Genomic DNA, 15,332 nt, shown 5'->3' on the forward strand with positions numbered 1-15,332 from the left:
GGAGCTTTTTCCAGTCTCCGGAGGGTCAGGCTGGCGTGCCAGAGCCTGCCGTGCCCTGGAGCCGTGCAACCAACGTGCTCTGCTCATCTCCTGCCCCACAGAGAACCACGAAGGACACGGGGAGAGGGACAACCTCACGCCGGGGAGGTGGCAGCCAGTGCCCGGGCTAATCCAAAGGCTCCGCTCCCCACGCAGCACCTTTAGTGACAACTGAACAGCCCAAACCCTCAGCCAATTTCAGCCAAACACTACAAAGAAGCAAGCAGGAGGAAAAACAAACTCACTCGAAGATATTTCAAGTTTCTTCCTGATGGGTCGTGACGGGGACCGGCTTGTCTTCTGCAGTAACTTGGCCCGTCCCTGCCCCAGGGCTGGGCTGCTGCGTCTGCTGGGCGCAGGCAGGAGGAGAACGCGGGTCCTGCGGGGACACGTCCCCTCTCCAGCGCCCGCGGTGACGCGCGGGGCAGGCGCTTACGCAGCTCCCGGCTCTGCCCACCGCCCCGTGCCACCCACAGAAACACAGGATCAAAAATCAAAAAATCCCTCTCTCACAGAATCCCATGGGGTTGGCAGGGACCTCTGGAGATCATCCAGTCCAACCCCTTGCCAAAGCAGGGCCACCCAGAGCAGGTTGCACAGGAACGTGTCCAGGTGGTTTGAATGTCTCCAGAGAAGGAGACTCCACCACATCTCTGGGCAGCCTCTGCCAGGGCTCTGCCACCCTCAAAGGAAAGAAGTTCTTCCCCACGCGGCACCTTTAGTGACAACTGAACAGCCCAAACCCTCAGCCAATTTCAGCCAAACACTACAAAGAAGCAAGCAGGAGGAAAAACAAACTCACTCGAAGATATTTCAAGTTTCTTCCTGATGGGTCGTGACGGGGACCGGCTTGTCTTCTGCAGTAACTTGGCCCGTCCCTGCCCCAGGGCTGGGCTGCTGCGTCTGCTGGGCGCAGGCAGGAGGAGAACGCGGGTCCTGCGGGGACACGTCCCCTCTCCAGCGCCCGCGGTGACGCGCGGGGCAGGCGCTTACGCAGCTCCCGGCTCTGCCCACCGCCCCGTGCCACCCACAGAAACACAGGATCAAAAATCAAAAAATCCCTCTCTCACAGAATCCCATGGGGTTGGCAGGGACCTCTGGAGATCATCCAGTCCAACCCCTTGCCAAAGCAGGGCCACCCAGAGCAGGTTGCACAGGAACGTGTCCAGGTGGTTTGAATGTCTCCAGAGAAGGAGACTCCACCACATCTCTGGGCAGCCTCTGCCAGGGCTCTGCCACCCTCAAAGGAAAGAAGTTCCTCCTCATGTTTAGGTGGAACTTGTTATATTCAAGTTTGTGCCCATTTCCTCTTGTCCTGTCCCTGGGCACCACTGGAAAAAGACCGGCCCCATCCTCCTGACACCCACCCTTTATTTTTAGCATTGATCAGATGCCCCCTCAGCCTTCTCTTCTCTAGGCTAAAAAGACCCAAGTCCCTCAGCCTCTCCTCGTAAGAGAGATGCTCCAGGCCCCTCATCATCTTTGTAGCCTCTGCTGTCCCCTCTCCAGCAGTTCCCTGTCCTTCTGGAACTGGGGAGCCCAGAACTGGTCCCAGTGCTCCAGATGGGGCCTCCCCAGGGCAGAGCAGAGGGGCAGGATGACCTCTCTCGACCTGCTGCTCACACTCTTCTTGATGCACCCCAGGATGCCATTGGACATCTTGGATTGTTGGCTCATGGTCATCCTATTATCCACCTCCCCTCCCAGAGGGTCTTGGCTCACCCAGTTCAGACCCCACAGCAGTACCCAAGCATCCATTTTTCGGTGCCCTGTGCAATCCCTCACTCGCTGCACTGGGATGGTGCACCCTGGGCCTGGGGTCAAAAAGATGGGAAAAAGAGGGAAGATGGTCCTGCTCCTCTCCTCAGCCTCCTCACACAGCCCGGAGGACGGTGGCAATGGTCACAGTGAGGGTGGGCACCCTGTTCCCTGTCCCCTTCTGTCTGCTCAGCATCAGGCACCCAAAGAGGAGTTTCACAGGGCAGGATGTTGGGGATCCTGGGTGTGTGGGGAGAGCAGAAGGCTCTTGGGCACATCCAGACCTGGCTCTTGAGATGGGACAAGCCTCTGTGACACATCACCCTTTGTGGCACTCGTCCTCAGGGACGTGTAAGCCCTGGGTGCTTTGCAGCAGCTTTGGAGCAGAAGGGAGAAGCCACAGGGGATCAGAAGCCCCATAAATCATACTCTGAGCATCTGCCCATCTTGGGGCTGATTGCTGTAAGCCACGGCGGGTTGGGATGTTGGGGACAGCAAAGCAGTGCATGAAAAGTCCTCACGTGCAGGATCCCAGCTGGGGATGGGGCTCAAAACCTGGGGATCCTCATTCTGGCTGCAAAACAGGAGTGCTCCTCTCTGTCCCTGGAGGGCACCCACCCACCCAGGGAGGGCCAGGATCCCACAGGGAGGTGGCCACCTCCTTGTGGAAATTCCCACAGTATCTAGTGAGGAAGCCAGCCCTGCCGTGCTGGAAGCGCTGCCCGGCGCGGTGCTCATCAGCCACGCTCAGCTTCTAAAGCAGGAAGACAGAGCATTGTAAAGCAGATTATACTGATTTGCTTTCGCACAGTGCAGCGAGCAGCAGAAACAGGAAACAGCACAATGGTCTTCAGTGTACCGGAGATGTCTCAATTGTTATACTCAGCAATACGCCTGTTCCTATTCATGTGCCATTCAGTTATTCAGGAGACCAAGAGAAAACCCCTGCCAAAAGGCACGGACATCTTTTTTGCTCGTTCCACCCGCCTGTGAAGGGGCTCTGCCCAAATCAGGAGGATGAGCTGCCTGAAAACTCTGACCGTGCCGGATTGCCAGCGTCTGGGGGGGCAGCTCAGCGCTGCAGAGACAAACATCCCCTCCAGAGAGGCTCCTTCAGCTCTTCCAGATGTGATCCAGCCACGTTATTATGGCAAGAAGGAAATAAGTGGCAGAAAACTGCTCCCAAAATCCAATGGCTTTGCCTGAGGTCCGGAGGCACGTTCCCGAGCCCAGATGCAAACAGACCTTCGTGCACAGAGCCAGGACCAGCACCAGGGAAGGTGATTTCTTCAAGGAGAGGAATAAGAGCAGGGCTGTTGAACAGCCCCTGAGAGCAGCCAGAGGAGCATGCGCTCCCGGAGCAGACGCTGACCAACGAGCACTTCAACAAGGAACAATCCCTTTTGTCCGTTTCTTAGAAATAAGCAGCGCTGAGAACAAACTCAACAAACCCCAGCAAAGCTTCAATGGCTTTTTCTAAATGGCTCACACCATGGTGCCCCATCTCACTCACCATGTCTCTCCCCCCACCAAAGAGATCCTTGAATTAATTTGGGAACAGAAATGTTTCTCCCCCCACCAAAGAGATCCTTGAATTAATTTGGGAACAGAAATGTTGTTGGAAACAGGAAATAACAACCGAAAGGCAGCCTGTGGTGTCCAGCAGAGCATTGCAGAGCCCCAGCACTGAGGCTCACAACAACGTGGGGGACGCAGAGAGACGCAGCTCGTGCACAGAGCTCCCAGCTTGGCTGGGGAAAGTCACGGGAAGTGGCAAAATTCATCCAGCAAATGATTTATTTGGAGGAGCAGCCCAAATCTGGATTAATCCCTTTTTGGTCAGGGCCACAGGACTGCACAAAGACATCATCTCATACAGTTACACAGCAATTCGGGTGGGAAGGGGACCCTCTGGTGGTCTCCTGTCCGAGCCCCTTCCCAAAGCAGCCGGAGCAGGGTGCTCAGGGCTGTGCCCAGTTGGGTCCTGAACACCCCCAGGGACAGAGATCCCACAACCTCTCTGGGCAGCTTAGCATTTGACCAACCTCATCACAGAAAAGTTTTTCCTTATATCTAATGATGATTTTCCCTGTGGGGTCCTGGTCCAGTGATACCCACAGCCAGAGGAGCTGGGCACCAGCCCCAGGCTGCTGCAGTCGGGCAACTCGACACAAAAGAAGCCTGTACCCAAAGAGCAACTGCACCAAAGGAGGAACAAGGTGGGAGCTGGGCCCAGGGCCAAGAAGTGGCTCCACCACAGCAAATAGGATGTGGTAGAGCAATTCACTCATTTCTCTTTTGACCCTGAGCAGCTAAAGGCCATCTTCTGTACAGCCTCAGCATTTCGAATTAACTGATTTCAAGCCACCCCCCTGCCCTAGTAGCCCTCCCTGAGCCCTCAGCTGGACACAGAAGCCCAGCCAAGGTGAAGAGAGCAAGGGCACGATCCACAGCCACCCACGCAGGCCTCTTTCCTCACCAGTGGGGAGTGCATGGGGGAGGGCTGCTGGCGTGGGAGAAAACGTGGGCGGCTGGAAGGAGAAGTAGTGAAGTAAAGGTCAGTAGGGCTTCACCAGACTGCCTGGGAGACAACCTCTGAAATCTCTCGAGGCACCACAGGGGAAACCACAAGACTTCACTTCCCTTTCCCAGCCTGGGCGAGCCCCCGCAGCGGGCAGTGTAACCCCAGCAAGGGGAACACACAGCAGAGAGAGATGCTGGGGAACGGCGGCCCCAGATCCCCAAGAGATGCACCTGAAAAGCCCTGGGACGTGGTGCTGCCCGAGTGTCCCTACGGTGTCCCAGGAGATGGAGCTCCTGGGGACAGGGTTAATTCAGGGCTGGGGAGGGGGATGCTGGCCCTGCACCCCAGGGAAGGGTGATCTGGCAGCACCAGTTGGATGTTACATACTGGAAGCAGTGGGATAGTGGTGTGGTATCCTGCTGCTGGTGAGAAACCTTTCTAGCTAGTGGCCCAGAAAATGCCCCAAATGTCTCCAACTGCTGCTGCAGACACTCACCCTCCTGGAGCTTGACACTCTGCAGGTAGAGAGGGTTCCTCAGCACGTTGCAGCGCCCAGGCTCGTCCTCCTTGGTGAAGAGCAGCAGGTCGGAGTAGACAAAGAGGGTCACCTGGAAACACAAGAGCAGCAAAGCAGCTATAAGGAATTCATCTCTTGGCACTGAGAGAGCGTCCTGGGAAGGTCCTCTGCCCCAGGGAAATGCACCAGCCATGCCAGGCAGCCCAGGCAGCCCTTCCCAAGGGGCTGATTGCTGCTACACCCCTCCGGGTGCTCCCAGCGAGCTTCGCACGAGGCTCCCCGGGCTTGGCAGCCACCTACCGAGGCTGGTGGAGTCCCATGACAAGAGGAATAAACCTGCCCAACAGCAGAACACCACACAAACACACCCTCTGCTCTCTCGTGTCACTTCCCATTTACATAAATGATAAATCTGAGGAGGAGGAGGAGGGAATAAGTTGCCGACTAATTCCAGCACGCTGCAGAAGTTGCAGCCCAAAAAGCAAATGTGATCTCCCCAAAGGTGCTCACGGTGGAGCTTCTCACCACTCGCAGCCTTTGAGTTCCCCGGGTTGCTCCCTGTGAGAAATTAACAGTTTGGCTTTCACAAGAGCAGAACCCATGAGAGCGGTTGCAGGGAACAAACCTGACACCTTTAAACCACGCTGACGGGTGAAAAGCAAACACTGAACCTGGTGTCTGCCCAGCCCTGTGCCTGAGCAGAGACTCAAGTGTCCCAGGAGCTGGGAGCTACCCCGGAGCATTCATAACTGCTCAAAAGGTAGATTTTGTTCTGCTTCTGGCTTGGCTGACCTCCCCAGGGCAATCAGTGCAGACTGGGGCGATCTTTAAAATAAGAAGAATGAGCTTCTCCACTGCACTGGAGATCCTTGACCCAGAAACCTACTGGGGGAGAGTAGCTCGGTGCAATCATTACACCAGTAAAGGAGGTCTGAGCCTGCCCTGCTCTCCAGCAGGAGCCAGGGGCTCCCAGCAAAACCCAGCAGATGCCAGGAAGCGGCTGCAGAAGGCCACTGGGCACACTGGATGCCAACCCTTCTGCACGCCACCGAGCCCCCCACTGTTCTCAGCACAGGACGCAGCGTGTGAGCACGTGGCTGTTTTGAACCGTGCCTTGGGATGCTCCCAAAAAACCTCCCACAGCACCAGGAAAGCTGCTTTGCAACACCAAGCATCAGCAAGGAAGGGTTTGCATCTTTCCAGCAACCCTCTGGCCAAAGCAGCGAACCACCCCGCGTCCCGGGGGCTCCCTGGGAGCTGGCACCACCAAGTCACCCTTCGAGAGGTGACTTTGCTGTGGACAGGGACTGAGTCACTGTTTACGAGGACACACTGCCAGTACAGTCAGTCTCTGTGCCCGGCGGGTGACAGACACACGTCAGGAGGAGGAGGAGGAGGAGGAGCTGGGTAAGGGTTTATCCCGAGGTGGTGAGTCTCACGGCAGGGCAGCAGCATCCGGCTTTCAGCCCAAATCAAGCCCTCACCACAAGGTTTCTCCTTGCCCTGGAAATTCATTTTTGTGGGACTCTTAATAAGCCCAAAGCTACTGGCGTAGCTTTAATTGACAATGAATCCAGGGAGTGTCTGTTTTCCTCTGTATTATTTGGAAAATCCCTTCCTCTGCTCTCAACACACCGTTGGCCTCGTGCCCACATTCACCCTCTTCATCACTCCTGACCTTATTAGTAATGTAAGGAATAACGAAGTGCAATCTGCACTATAATCTTTCTCCCATCCCCATCTTGTTCCAAATGGCAACCAACTTTTCTGGGACATGCCTGATGCCACAAAGAAGAGATGTTCAGGGATTTTGAAAACAGCAACACAGCAAAGTGAAGGAGATAAAAGCAGGAGCAGCAAGGGGCCATGCTGGAAATGGAGGGAAGAAAATGGAGACCTAACACAAAGGGAAGGGTAGAAAAAGAGATTAGAAGTATCAGCAGGAAAAAAAACACCCACCACTTCAAAACCAAGCAGATTTAAATTAGGGACTCATGGAAAGAGAAACACACAAAAAGCATTTACAGGTAACTTTGTGCTTTTATGGGAAGATGGGCCTGATTGAATTCGGGATGTGGGGCAGATAAAAGCGCAGCCAGCGCGGGTTAGGTAAGAGCAGGTCCATTAGTTGCTGCTTCCAGGAAGACACTTGATTTTCGAGCAGCTCCACACAAAATGGTTTACAGAGGTCCCTCTGCTCCTCCGAGTTACTGGGGGAAGGAAACAGGGGTGTCCCTCCACAGCCAGAGACTGACAAGAGCACCCCAGCACCGCGAGGCCCAGGGCTCCAGTGGACCCTGGTAGCACTCACCCCCCTGTAGAGCTGAGCACAGGAAACTCGAATCACAGGTGACCCTGAGGCAGCAGCAGCAGCAGGAGGTATAAGGGGGGGCTGGAGTAACGGGGAGCTCTGCCCAGGGCTGCCATGGCACTGCTGGCAAGCTGGAACATGTCTCTACCAGCCCTTTGCAAACAGATCTGGCATCTACCGTGATAAAGCACAGGGCTCATAACAGCAAAAGAGCAAACAGAAAAGAAAGGCATTGCCTGAATTCATCCAGGCACGACACAGAATCCCCCAGAGCTGCTCCTTGGAGAGCCAGAGCGTCTTTGGGTTTTTCCCAGACCTGACTTCCTAACCAAAAATCAGACACAGAATAACCTGAGTGATGAAAGGACTCCTCTGAAGGCAGAGACGGGCACACCCGGGCTATGACTAGAGTGATCAAGGCCACACAGCACTTGTCACACAGATCTTTTTAGGGGGTGTGAAGAGATTTTATAGGGGAAAAAAAAAAAAAAAAGTCCATAGAGGCCAACACTGATGTCTCAGACACGGTTCATCTGGGTGTGCTCTGCAGGACAGCAAGCAGCAAAGCCTCCTCTGCTGATGGATTTAACTACAGAACACAACGGGCAAAGCATTGTTCCAGGAGGAAGGGGCACAGTTCAAGTGCTTCCTAAAAGAAAACAAGCTACAACAAAAGCCAGGAGGGAAGGTGGGAAGCAGGGGGTTACTGTGCTTCCCCCAAGACAAGAACAGGAGATCAGGGCTGGGGCTGCTGCAGAGCCCCAGCAGGAAGGAGGAAGCCATAACCACGCCTTGTAAAGCAAAATATGGTAACAAAAACATTATGAAAAGGTGCCCAGAAATTAAAGCCTTGCAGCCAAAGTACCTTCCCATCCAAGCTTAAGAACAGTTACCTCTCCTCCTAACCCCATTCTCCCTGCTCCCCCCCGCACAGGAGTGGTCAGGGCAGGGAGGAGTCTGCAGCCGGGCATCGGGACACAGAATCACAGATCACAGAATCTTCTAGGTTGGAAGGGACCTTAAAGATCATCTTGTCCAACCGTCAACCTCACTGACAAAAATAGACACCCACACAACAAACAAGGAGCATCATCACTAAACCAGACCTCCCAGCACTACATCAACCCGGCTTTTGAACACCTCCAGGGATGGGGCCTCAACCACCTCCCTGGGCAGCCCATTCCAATGCCTGAGAACCCTTTCAGTGACAAAATTTTTCCTAATATCCAGCCTGAACCTCCCCTGGCGCAACTTGAGGCCATTTCCTCTTATCCTGTCGCCTGTGACTTGAGAAAAGAGACCGACCCCCACCTCTCTACACCCTCCTTTCAGGGAGTTGGAGAGAGCAAGAAGGTCTCCCCTCAGCCTCCTCTTCTCCAGGCTGAATAACCCCAGCTCCCTCAGCCTCTCCTCATCAGACTTATTCTCCAGACCCCTCACCATCTTTGTCGCCCTTCTCTGGACACGAGGGTCCCTCGTGCCCCTTCTCACGGGCACGAGGGACTCGTGCACTGGATCCGTGCAAACCCTGCACGCTTGGCCCCGAGCTCGGCAGGCAAAGCCTGAGCCATGGATGCCTCCTGAGACATCACCCTCTCTTCTCTCTCTCATAATCATCTTATACCTCTGCCCAGAAAAATAGAGGCAGGTCTTTTCTGATGGAGCTGATGCCAAAGGAGAACATGGTGGTGACCCCCTACATTGCTGGCCAGAGAAATCCTATAATCCTTGGTGGGGAGCTCTTAAGACAGGTATCTGCTCCTAGGACTGATCCACACACAATTTTTATTTACCAGTACTGGATTCTTCTCCAGAGGAATTGGGTGCAACTCCAAGGAGAAGCTCCAGTGATAACCATACGAGGGTCGTATCTGCAAAGTCCAAGTGTCCCCATTCATTCAGTTGAGCTAAATAGATGAAGCTTTCTTAATCTTCCATATTTTTTTCCACATCTTGATTTATCCTTGTAGCCCTCACGAGACCATCAGTATCCTCTATGAAGCAGAGCTCACCCATCAGACCAAGAATGACGCAGCTCCCCCACACAGGGTGATCTCACCCAGTCACTTCTCATCAGGGCTCCCCTGATCACACGCTTCCAAGTGGCAGCTTTCCTGGCTCCAGCTCTGCCCCGGCCGTTACTCACTTTGGTTTCACACAGACCAGAGCAATAGGAGAATATGATTAAAAGAAATCCAGTTTGGAGAAGGGCATGAGCTTCAGGTCAGGGAAACTTAACCACCTTCAGTGATAAACCAAAGCCTTTGAGTCGTTGCTTTCCACGCTACAGCTCTAACTCTTGAAGCATGACCTGGCTCCTTTGCTGCTGGATTTTTACTTCTGCATGTATCCATATTAAATGCACGTTCTCCAAGACTTCACCCCACAATGCATTTACCCTCTTTTACCACCTCACACATTTTTTTTCTGCCAAGATTATAAGCAAGGAATTTATACACTCAGGAAGGAGTTTTTATGCTCAGCTAGACTTTGATGCAAATAACCACCACACCAAAAGGAGATCCATGGTGAAGGCTTTAGCTGTCACCCTTGAACCTCACCTTGGCCTACCCAAATCAAATATCCTTCTACCATGAGCACCAGGGGAGAGCAGGTACTGAAGACCTCCAGGGATCAAGCACTCAAACACAAGCATAAGCAGTGGCTGTGCAGATGGGGAAATGGTGTAAAAAATGAGGAAAAGAAGGATATGAAGGGGAGTGAAGAAGAAGGGATAGAGTAAGTGCGAGTTGTGTGGTGCAGGCAGGAGGTGAGTGCAGGTTTCTGGTATTCTCACCTAGTAAAAGGGACTCAAAAAGGCTGAAAACAAGATCTTGATATGCCTATGGGTTTTGGACAACCCACTGTGTTGGCCAAAGTCAGCCACCCACTGAAACAGGAAGCCAACAACCCATTCCCAAGCCAGGAGTGCCAGGAATTCGCAGTGTAACACTTGGGATAAGAGAGAAAAGCCTCCTGCCCTGCAGAGAAAAGCGTAAAACCTGGGCATGCCAGTCCATGTCCTCCATCCCCCTGGCAGAGCTCAAGCGAAGACCATCCTGACCTGCAGCCCCTGCCAGGATGGCAGAAAAGAGAGCTGAGAAGGGGGCGAGCGTGGCCCACGCTGGGCAGGTGCCTCAGGGCTTTGGGAAGTTGCCTCCAGGCACATTAGAGATGGACCAAAAAGGACAAAGCCCGTGTTTGACACCTTGTGCACCATCACCTGCATCACGCTAGTTCCTCTGGCACTTCAGGCTGGAGGGCTTTCAGAAGACCATAACAGCGGGAACCGCAACAAAGTCTAGACAGGATGTGATTAAGGCCTGAATAAGGATTGCCCCAGAGGTAAGGTCAGGGAAAGGACAGATCCTGGCAAGCCTCCAGAGAGATAGGTTGACTCCTTCAGGAGATGGGAGAGAGTTTGCTCGGTGACGAGGGTGATGTGGAAAGTGCCAAGGGGAAAAGAATCTGCTTTTTTTGAAAAGAAAACAAAACAGGGCCTTCATCTCCAGACCCTGGGCTCTCCCCTCTCCAGCCACTTGGCCAAAGCAGAATAACGTACAGAAACCAGTCCTGAGACCCACAGGAGCAGTGGCCCAGTTTGAGAGGAGCTGGGTGGGAAGAGCAGTGGGAAAATGGAAAACCACATGGAGCAAGGAAACAAGGACCCATTGGAAACAAGTCAGTCTCTGCTCAGGCAGCAGAGGAGGCTGGAGAGGGACCAAGCTCGAGGCCAGCAAAATAGAAGTCAGAGCTTGGACCCAGCTTGAGTACAGCAAAAAGAGAAGTCAGAGCTTTTCTGTACCAAGAGAAGTCAGAGCTTGGACCAAGCTTGAGTCCAACAAAAAGAGAAGTCAGAGCTTTTCTGTACCAGGGGAAACTCCATTGTGTCCAGGACATTTTAGGTCTTGCTGGCTTCAGAAGTTTAGTTTCCCTTATCTCACAGCCACCCTGAGACCAAAGCAGACACCCCTGCTTGGCTGGAGAAGGAGAGTCTCGGGCTTTCCAGAGACCTGCACTGATTCCTTGAAGCTCTGCAAAGCCTGCACAGACCCCGTGACACACTGCAGACACGGGAAAGCCCTTCTCCAGGGACATGGCTGATGTCCCAGTGTTGCTCCCCACAACTCCCAGCAGTACAGGAGCCTCCTGCCTCCCAAAGCAGACTCTGCCACATGCTCGTTCCCATTCCCTGCTGCTACCCTTAGTGCCCACCCCTCGCCTTGCCCCTCTGCCAGGCTTTGCACAGACATCACGGCCTCGAGGCACCATCATTCCCAAACACTGTCTCACGTTCCTGGCCAGCATTCAGCATCCTGCCCTTTCCTGGCAGCAGCTCCAACTGGGAAATCCTCCTCCAGCCTCACGCTCCTCCTTAGGGCATTGTAAGCAAACGGAGTCCTTTCCCTGAGGTGTCCTCTCCTGATCCTGCCCACGGCTGGGGCTCTGCAATGGCTGATGTGGCCATGTGGAGACAGCAGCACACCTTTTCCAAACCAGCTCATCCCAAGGTTCTCCATTGAATAAATATGAACACCCCCATACACCCACACACCTTCCAACCAGGCTGTAAATGCCATTAGTTATTCTTAATTATTCCACATTTGGCTGTTAGTACAGTCCTCTGAGTCTGCCCTGAAAGCAAGCAACCCCAAAGCACGCAGCAGGAGCATCCTGACTTCAGGCTGGCCACTGGATTTCCACGCCATGTGTCTGCCTGGTGTCCATCCACACAGGAGCCCAGAGACCCCGAGCAGCAAAGAACAGCAGCACAGACAGGGGAAGAGTCTCACCTACAAATCATGCCAGGTTTCCTAACTGAGCATGCAATTTTTCATGTACTTTGGCAGCAAAAAAAAAAAAAATAGTGATTCAAATCGAAGCAAGGGATGAATTACACACTGAAAACCAGGAAGAGGGAGGAGTCACGTAACACAACCTTCTACTGCTCTGCACTGAGCAGCGATGTGACGGGTCTCTGGGATTCTGCTCTCCACCACCCAGAAGGTGTTACCCAGAAACTAAGATTAGTCAAGGAACAATCCCTCTATGGCTCTGGGAAGATGACACATAATTCACTCCAACTAAATTCAAAAGAAAATTATTCTGTGCAGCAGTGAGATTCTCTGAAAATGCCCCAAAAGAAACAGCAGTTTCCCCCAGTTTCCAGGCTCTCCCAGCCCCGCTGCCCCACAGCCCGGGGCTCTGCAGGCTTCAGGGTGGGACACGAGGGAACCAGCAGCAACTGGAACCAACGCACCCGAACTCAGCCAGTTTGGCTGCTGAAAGCTGTCACAGACATGGGCTCAGCACAGAGCCAGACCCTCACCAGCCCCCCAGTAACACTGCAGAAGAGAAGCTGAAGTTAGAAAAATAAAAAAAAAAAAGAGAGGGATTTAGACAAGACACGGGACCTGTTTCAGGAACTAATTTGGACAAGACACGGGACCTGTTTCAGGAACTAAGTTTCTGAAACCCCCTGAAACAAGTTCCCTCTCTGCTTCTCTAACCTGGCACAAAATATTCTGAAACTCCCTCTTTCTGAGGGCCTCTGGCCTGAGCTGCCATGCTGTGATGGGCACACATTCACCACGCGCAATTTCTTCCTTGTCAGCGTGAAGACTGAGAAGAAAAAAAGCTGATTTCTAGCAGAGAAGAGTTTTGATATTCAGTTTCTCTCATGCTAAACTTATTATAAGGATTTCCAAATATCATATATTAATATAAGTACTGCACAATAAAACATTTCCCTTCTCAATCTACCATGTAAGACCGCAGACGAGCGCGTTCAGAAAACTCAGAGAGCACGGAAAGAGCCTCACCTGTATAGTCCTGCTTCTGCTCTCGTGAAGAAGCAGCTCCTCTGACAGAAGCAGAGTCCGGGCTGGGTTGCAAAGATCTAGGGGCTACATTTGAAAAGGAAAAAAAAAAAAAAAAGAGAAAAAAGAAAAAGGAAGAAAGAGTCAAACCTTCCACTGGAAGTGTGGTTTGCCAGAAAAACTTTCCACCCACCAAACCCACTGTTGTCTTCACTTTGAGCTGTAACCCGTGGTGGGAGAAGCCACCCCACACTGTGGCCAAAAGGCCAGGGAGCCTGCAGTCCGGCGACAGGGTACAAAGCAGCAAACCTCACACTAACACCCACGTCAGAGCCAGCTATAAAAAGACAACCAGCCCCTCGCCTCTGTGTGCTCACTGCTGTGCACGGCGCAGGCCTCGCTACCGGCGCCTTTTCGCAGGAAACACAACCACAACGGTGCCACGTCGAGTTCTCACGTCCCTCAGACAAGAATATTTGCTCCATGATTTTAAGGATTGCCCTCACGGGACGTTAAAGCAACCTTAAGAAGGCTGCCCTTCCTCCTCATGCCACGCTGCACCCCAGCCAGTGCCTTCTCTGGTTAATGCTGGAGAAGACCAGAAGAGGTTCAGTGGTCCTGGCCACAGGGCAAACACCCTGCAGAACCAGCCCAGGAGGATCCTCCTGAGCAGCACAGCATGTGAGGGCACCTCAGATGCTGTGAAGCATCAAAACCAGTTCCTGGAGTGGCAAAAACACCCAAGACACAAGTTTGGGAGTAAAGAGGCAGAAGTGCCAGCTGGGTTCCTACCAAAAGGCAAACATTGCACACAAGCAGGGCTGGTGATGGCTCTGGTGGTACATGAACAGTCACCTGGGTGCCACCGGGGGGGAAAGAGGTGAGCAAAACCTGTCCCCCAGCCCAGCCCCACGTGTTCCGGGGTGACAGACCACACGGATCCAGTGCTGGAACCCGAAGGGAATCACCGGTCGGAGCTGAGGTGCCAGTGTCACCGCTGCTGGTGGGGGAGGATGGATGGCCCCCCCCAGCCTTCGAGATGAAAGCATTCATCTTAAATACACTTAAACACACAGGATCAGATGTGAGGTTGTCTGGGGTTCTGGCCATATAAAGGACAAAATGGAAGGCACAGAGGTAGTTGGAGCTACCACCACTAAATTCAGGGCTAAATTTTAAGAAAATCATTTATGGCACTGGGCAATGAGAACATCCTCTGTCAAACCATTACTGCTCTGGATCCTTGTGCATGATTTTAGTGCTGGCCACCAGCTAAACTAAAAAAAACCTTTGTTTGCACACTATAATTAGCAGCACAAAGAACCCACGGGAAGAAACCATATTGATCTTCAATTACCTGAAGTTGGTTGCTGAAGCCCAGAAGCTGGGATACCTTCTCGAGCAACCACTCGAGGACCAGATTTGAAAGCTCAAAAGGGAAAAAAAAAACTCCAACAGAGAATTTCTTGGGCAGGACACAATTCCCTTTGAGGAGGCAGCCAGGACTGTGCTGAGAGCAGCCAGCTCTGGAGGAGAGAGCTGAGGATGACAGGGGATCCATATATTGCTGGGAAATACATCCACTTGCAAGACAGCCTGGATCCATCCTAGGGCAGAACCTGCTGTGCTGGGCACTGCGTTACCCCCTGACCCCTCACTCCCAGGCACACTTACTTGCACAAAGACAGGGAACACCAGCACCTTGGGGGCCAGCGTCACGTAGGTGCCGTAGCTGGAGTGCGGGACGTGCGGCCGCACTATGGTACAGTTCTGGTAGTTCCCGTAGCCCTTCATCGTCTGCACAGTCTTCATCAGCCTGGATTTTCTCCCAGACCCCACGTGCGATTTCCCTTTACATGCGTTTCCTGGATGGACAGAGGAAGCAGAAAGAAGCACAGAATGAGGAGAGAGCTCCTGCAGAGCGTCCACACGCTGCCGGCTTGGCTCCTGCCGGCTGGAGGAGGACACGTAGAGCCTAAGGGGAAGGGCTGGAGCCAAGAGCTGCAGGGACATCCATCACTCTGCTATCAAAGTTTCCCAGGGATTCATGAAATAACAGCACTGACTTCATTTTCCCTAATGCAAAATGGGATGTCCCTTGACATTTCTGCTCAGTCAAGAGCTACCCACTTGCTGGAGCAAGGACTGAACTGGGTGACACCAGCAGCGCTGACACATCTGTGTCAACACAAACAGACACCCCAGGGAGTCACAGCCAACACGTCTGCCTCTGGGGGTACAGAATCACAGAATCACAGAATCTTCTAGGTTGGAAGGGACCTTAAAGATCATCTTGTCCAACCGTCAACCTGACTGACAAAAATAGACACCCACACAACAAACAAGGAGCATCATCACTAAACC

At 53.0% G+C, this 15,332-nt stretch overlaps 1 protein-coding gene across 6 annotated transcripts in view; it reads right to left on the reverse strand.

The window, feature by feature from the left end:
* RGS3 (regulator of G-protein signaling 3) overlaps positions 1–15,332 on the reverse strand; it is a 128,026-nt gene that overhangs the window by 57,348 nt on the left and 55,346 nt on the right. For all 6 annotated transcript variants that reach the window (XM_014952389.1, XM_014952387.1, XM_014952390.1 and 3 more), the window contains 3 exons: positions 14,643–14,833; positions 12,972–13,055; positions 4,818–4,929 (listed from right to left, as the gene is read on the reverse strand). In XM_014952389.1, coding sequence (XP_014807875.1) covers positions 4,818–4,929; positions 12,972–13,055; positions 14,643–14,833 — 387 coding nt within the window. The remainder of the gene's footprint in view (positions 1–4,817; positions 4,930–12,971; positions 13,056–14,642; positions 14,834–15,332) is intronic.

This window comes from Calidris pugnax, unplaced genomic scaffold, assembly GCF_001431845.1.
Source record: "Calidris pugnax isolate Ruff unplaced genomic scaffold, ASM143184v1 scaffold135, whole genome shotgun sequence".
Lineage (NCBI taxonomy): Eukaryota > Metazoa > Chordata > Aves > Charadriiformes > Scolopacidae > Calidris > Calidris pugnax.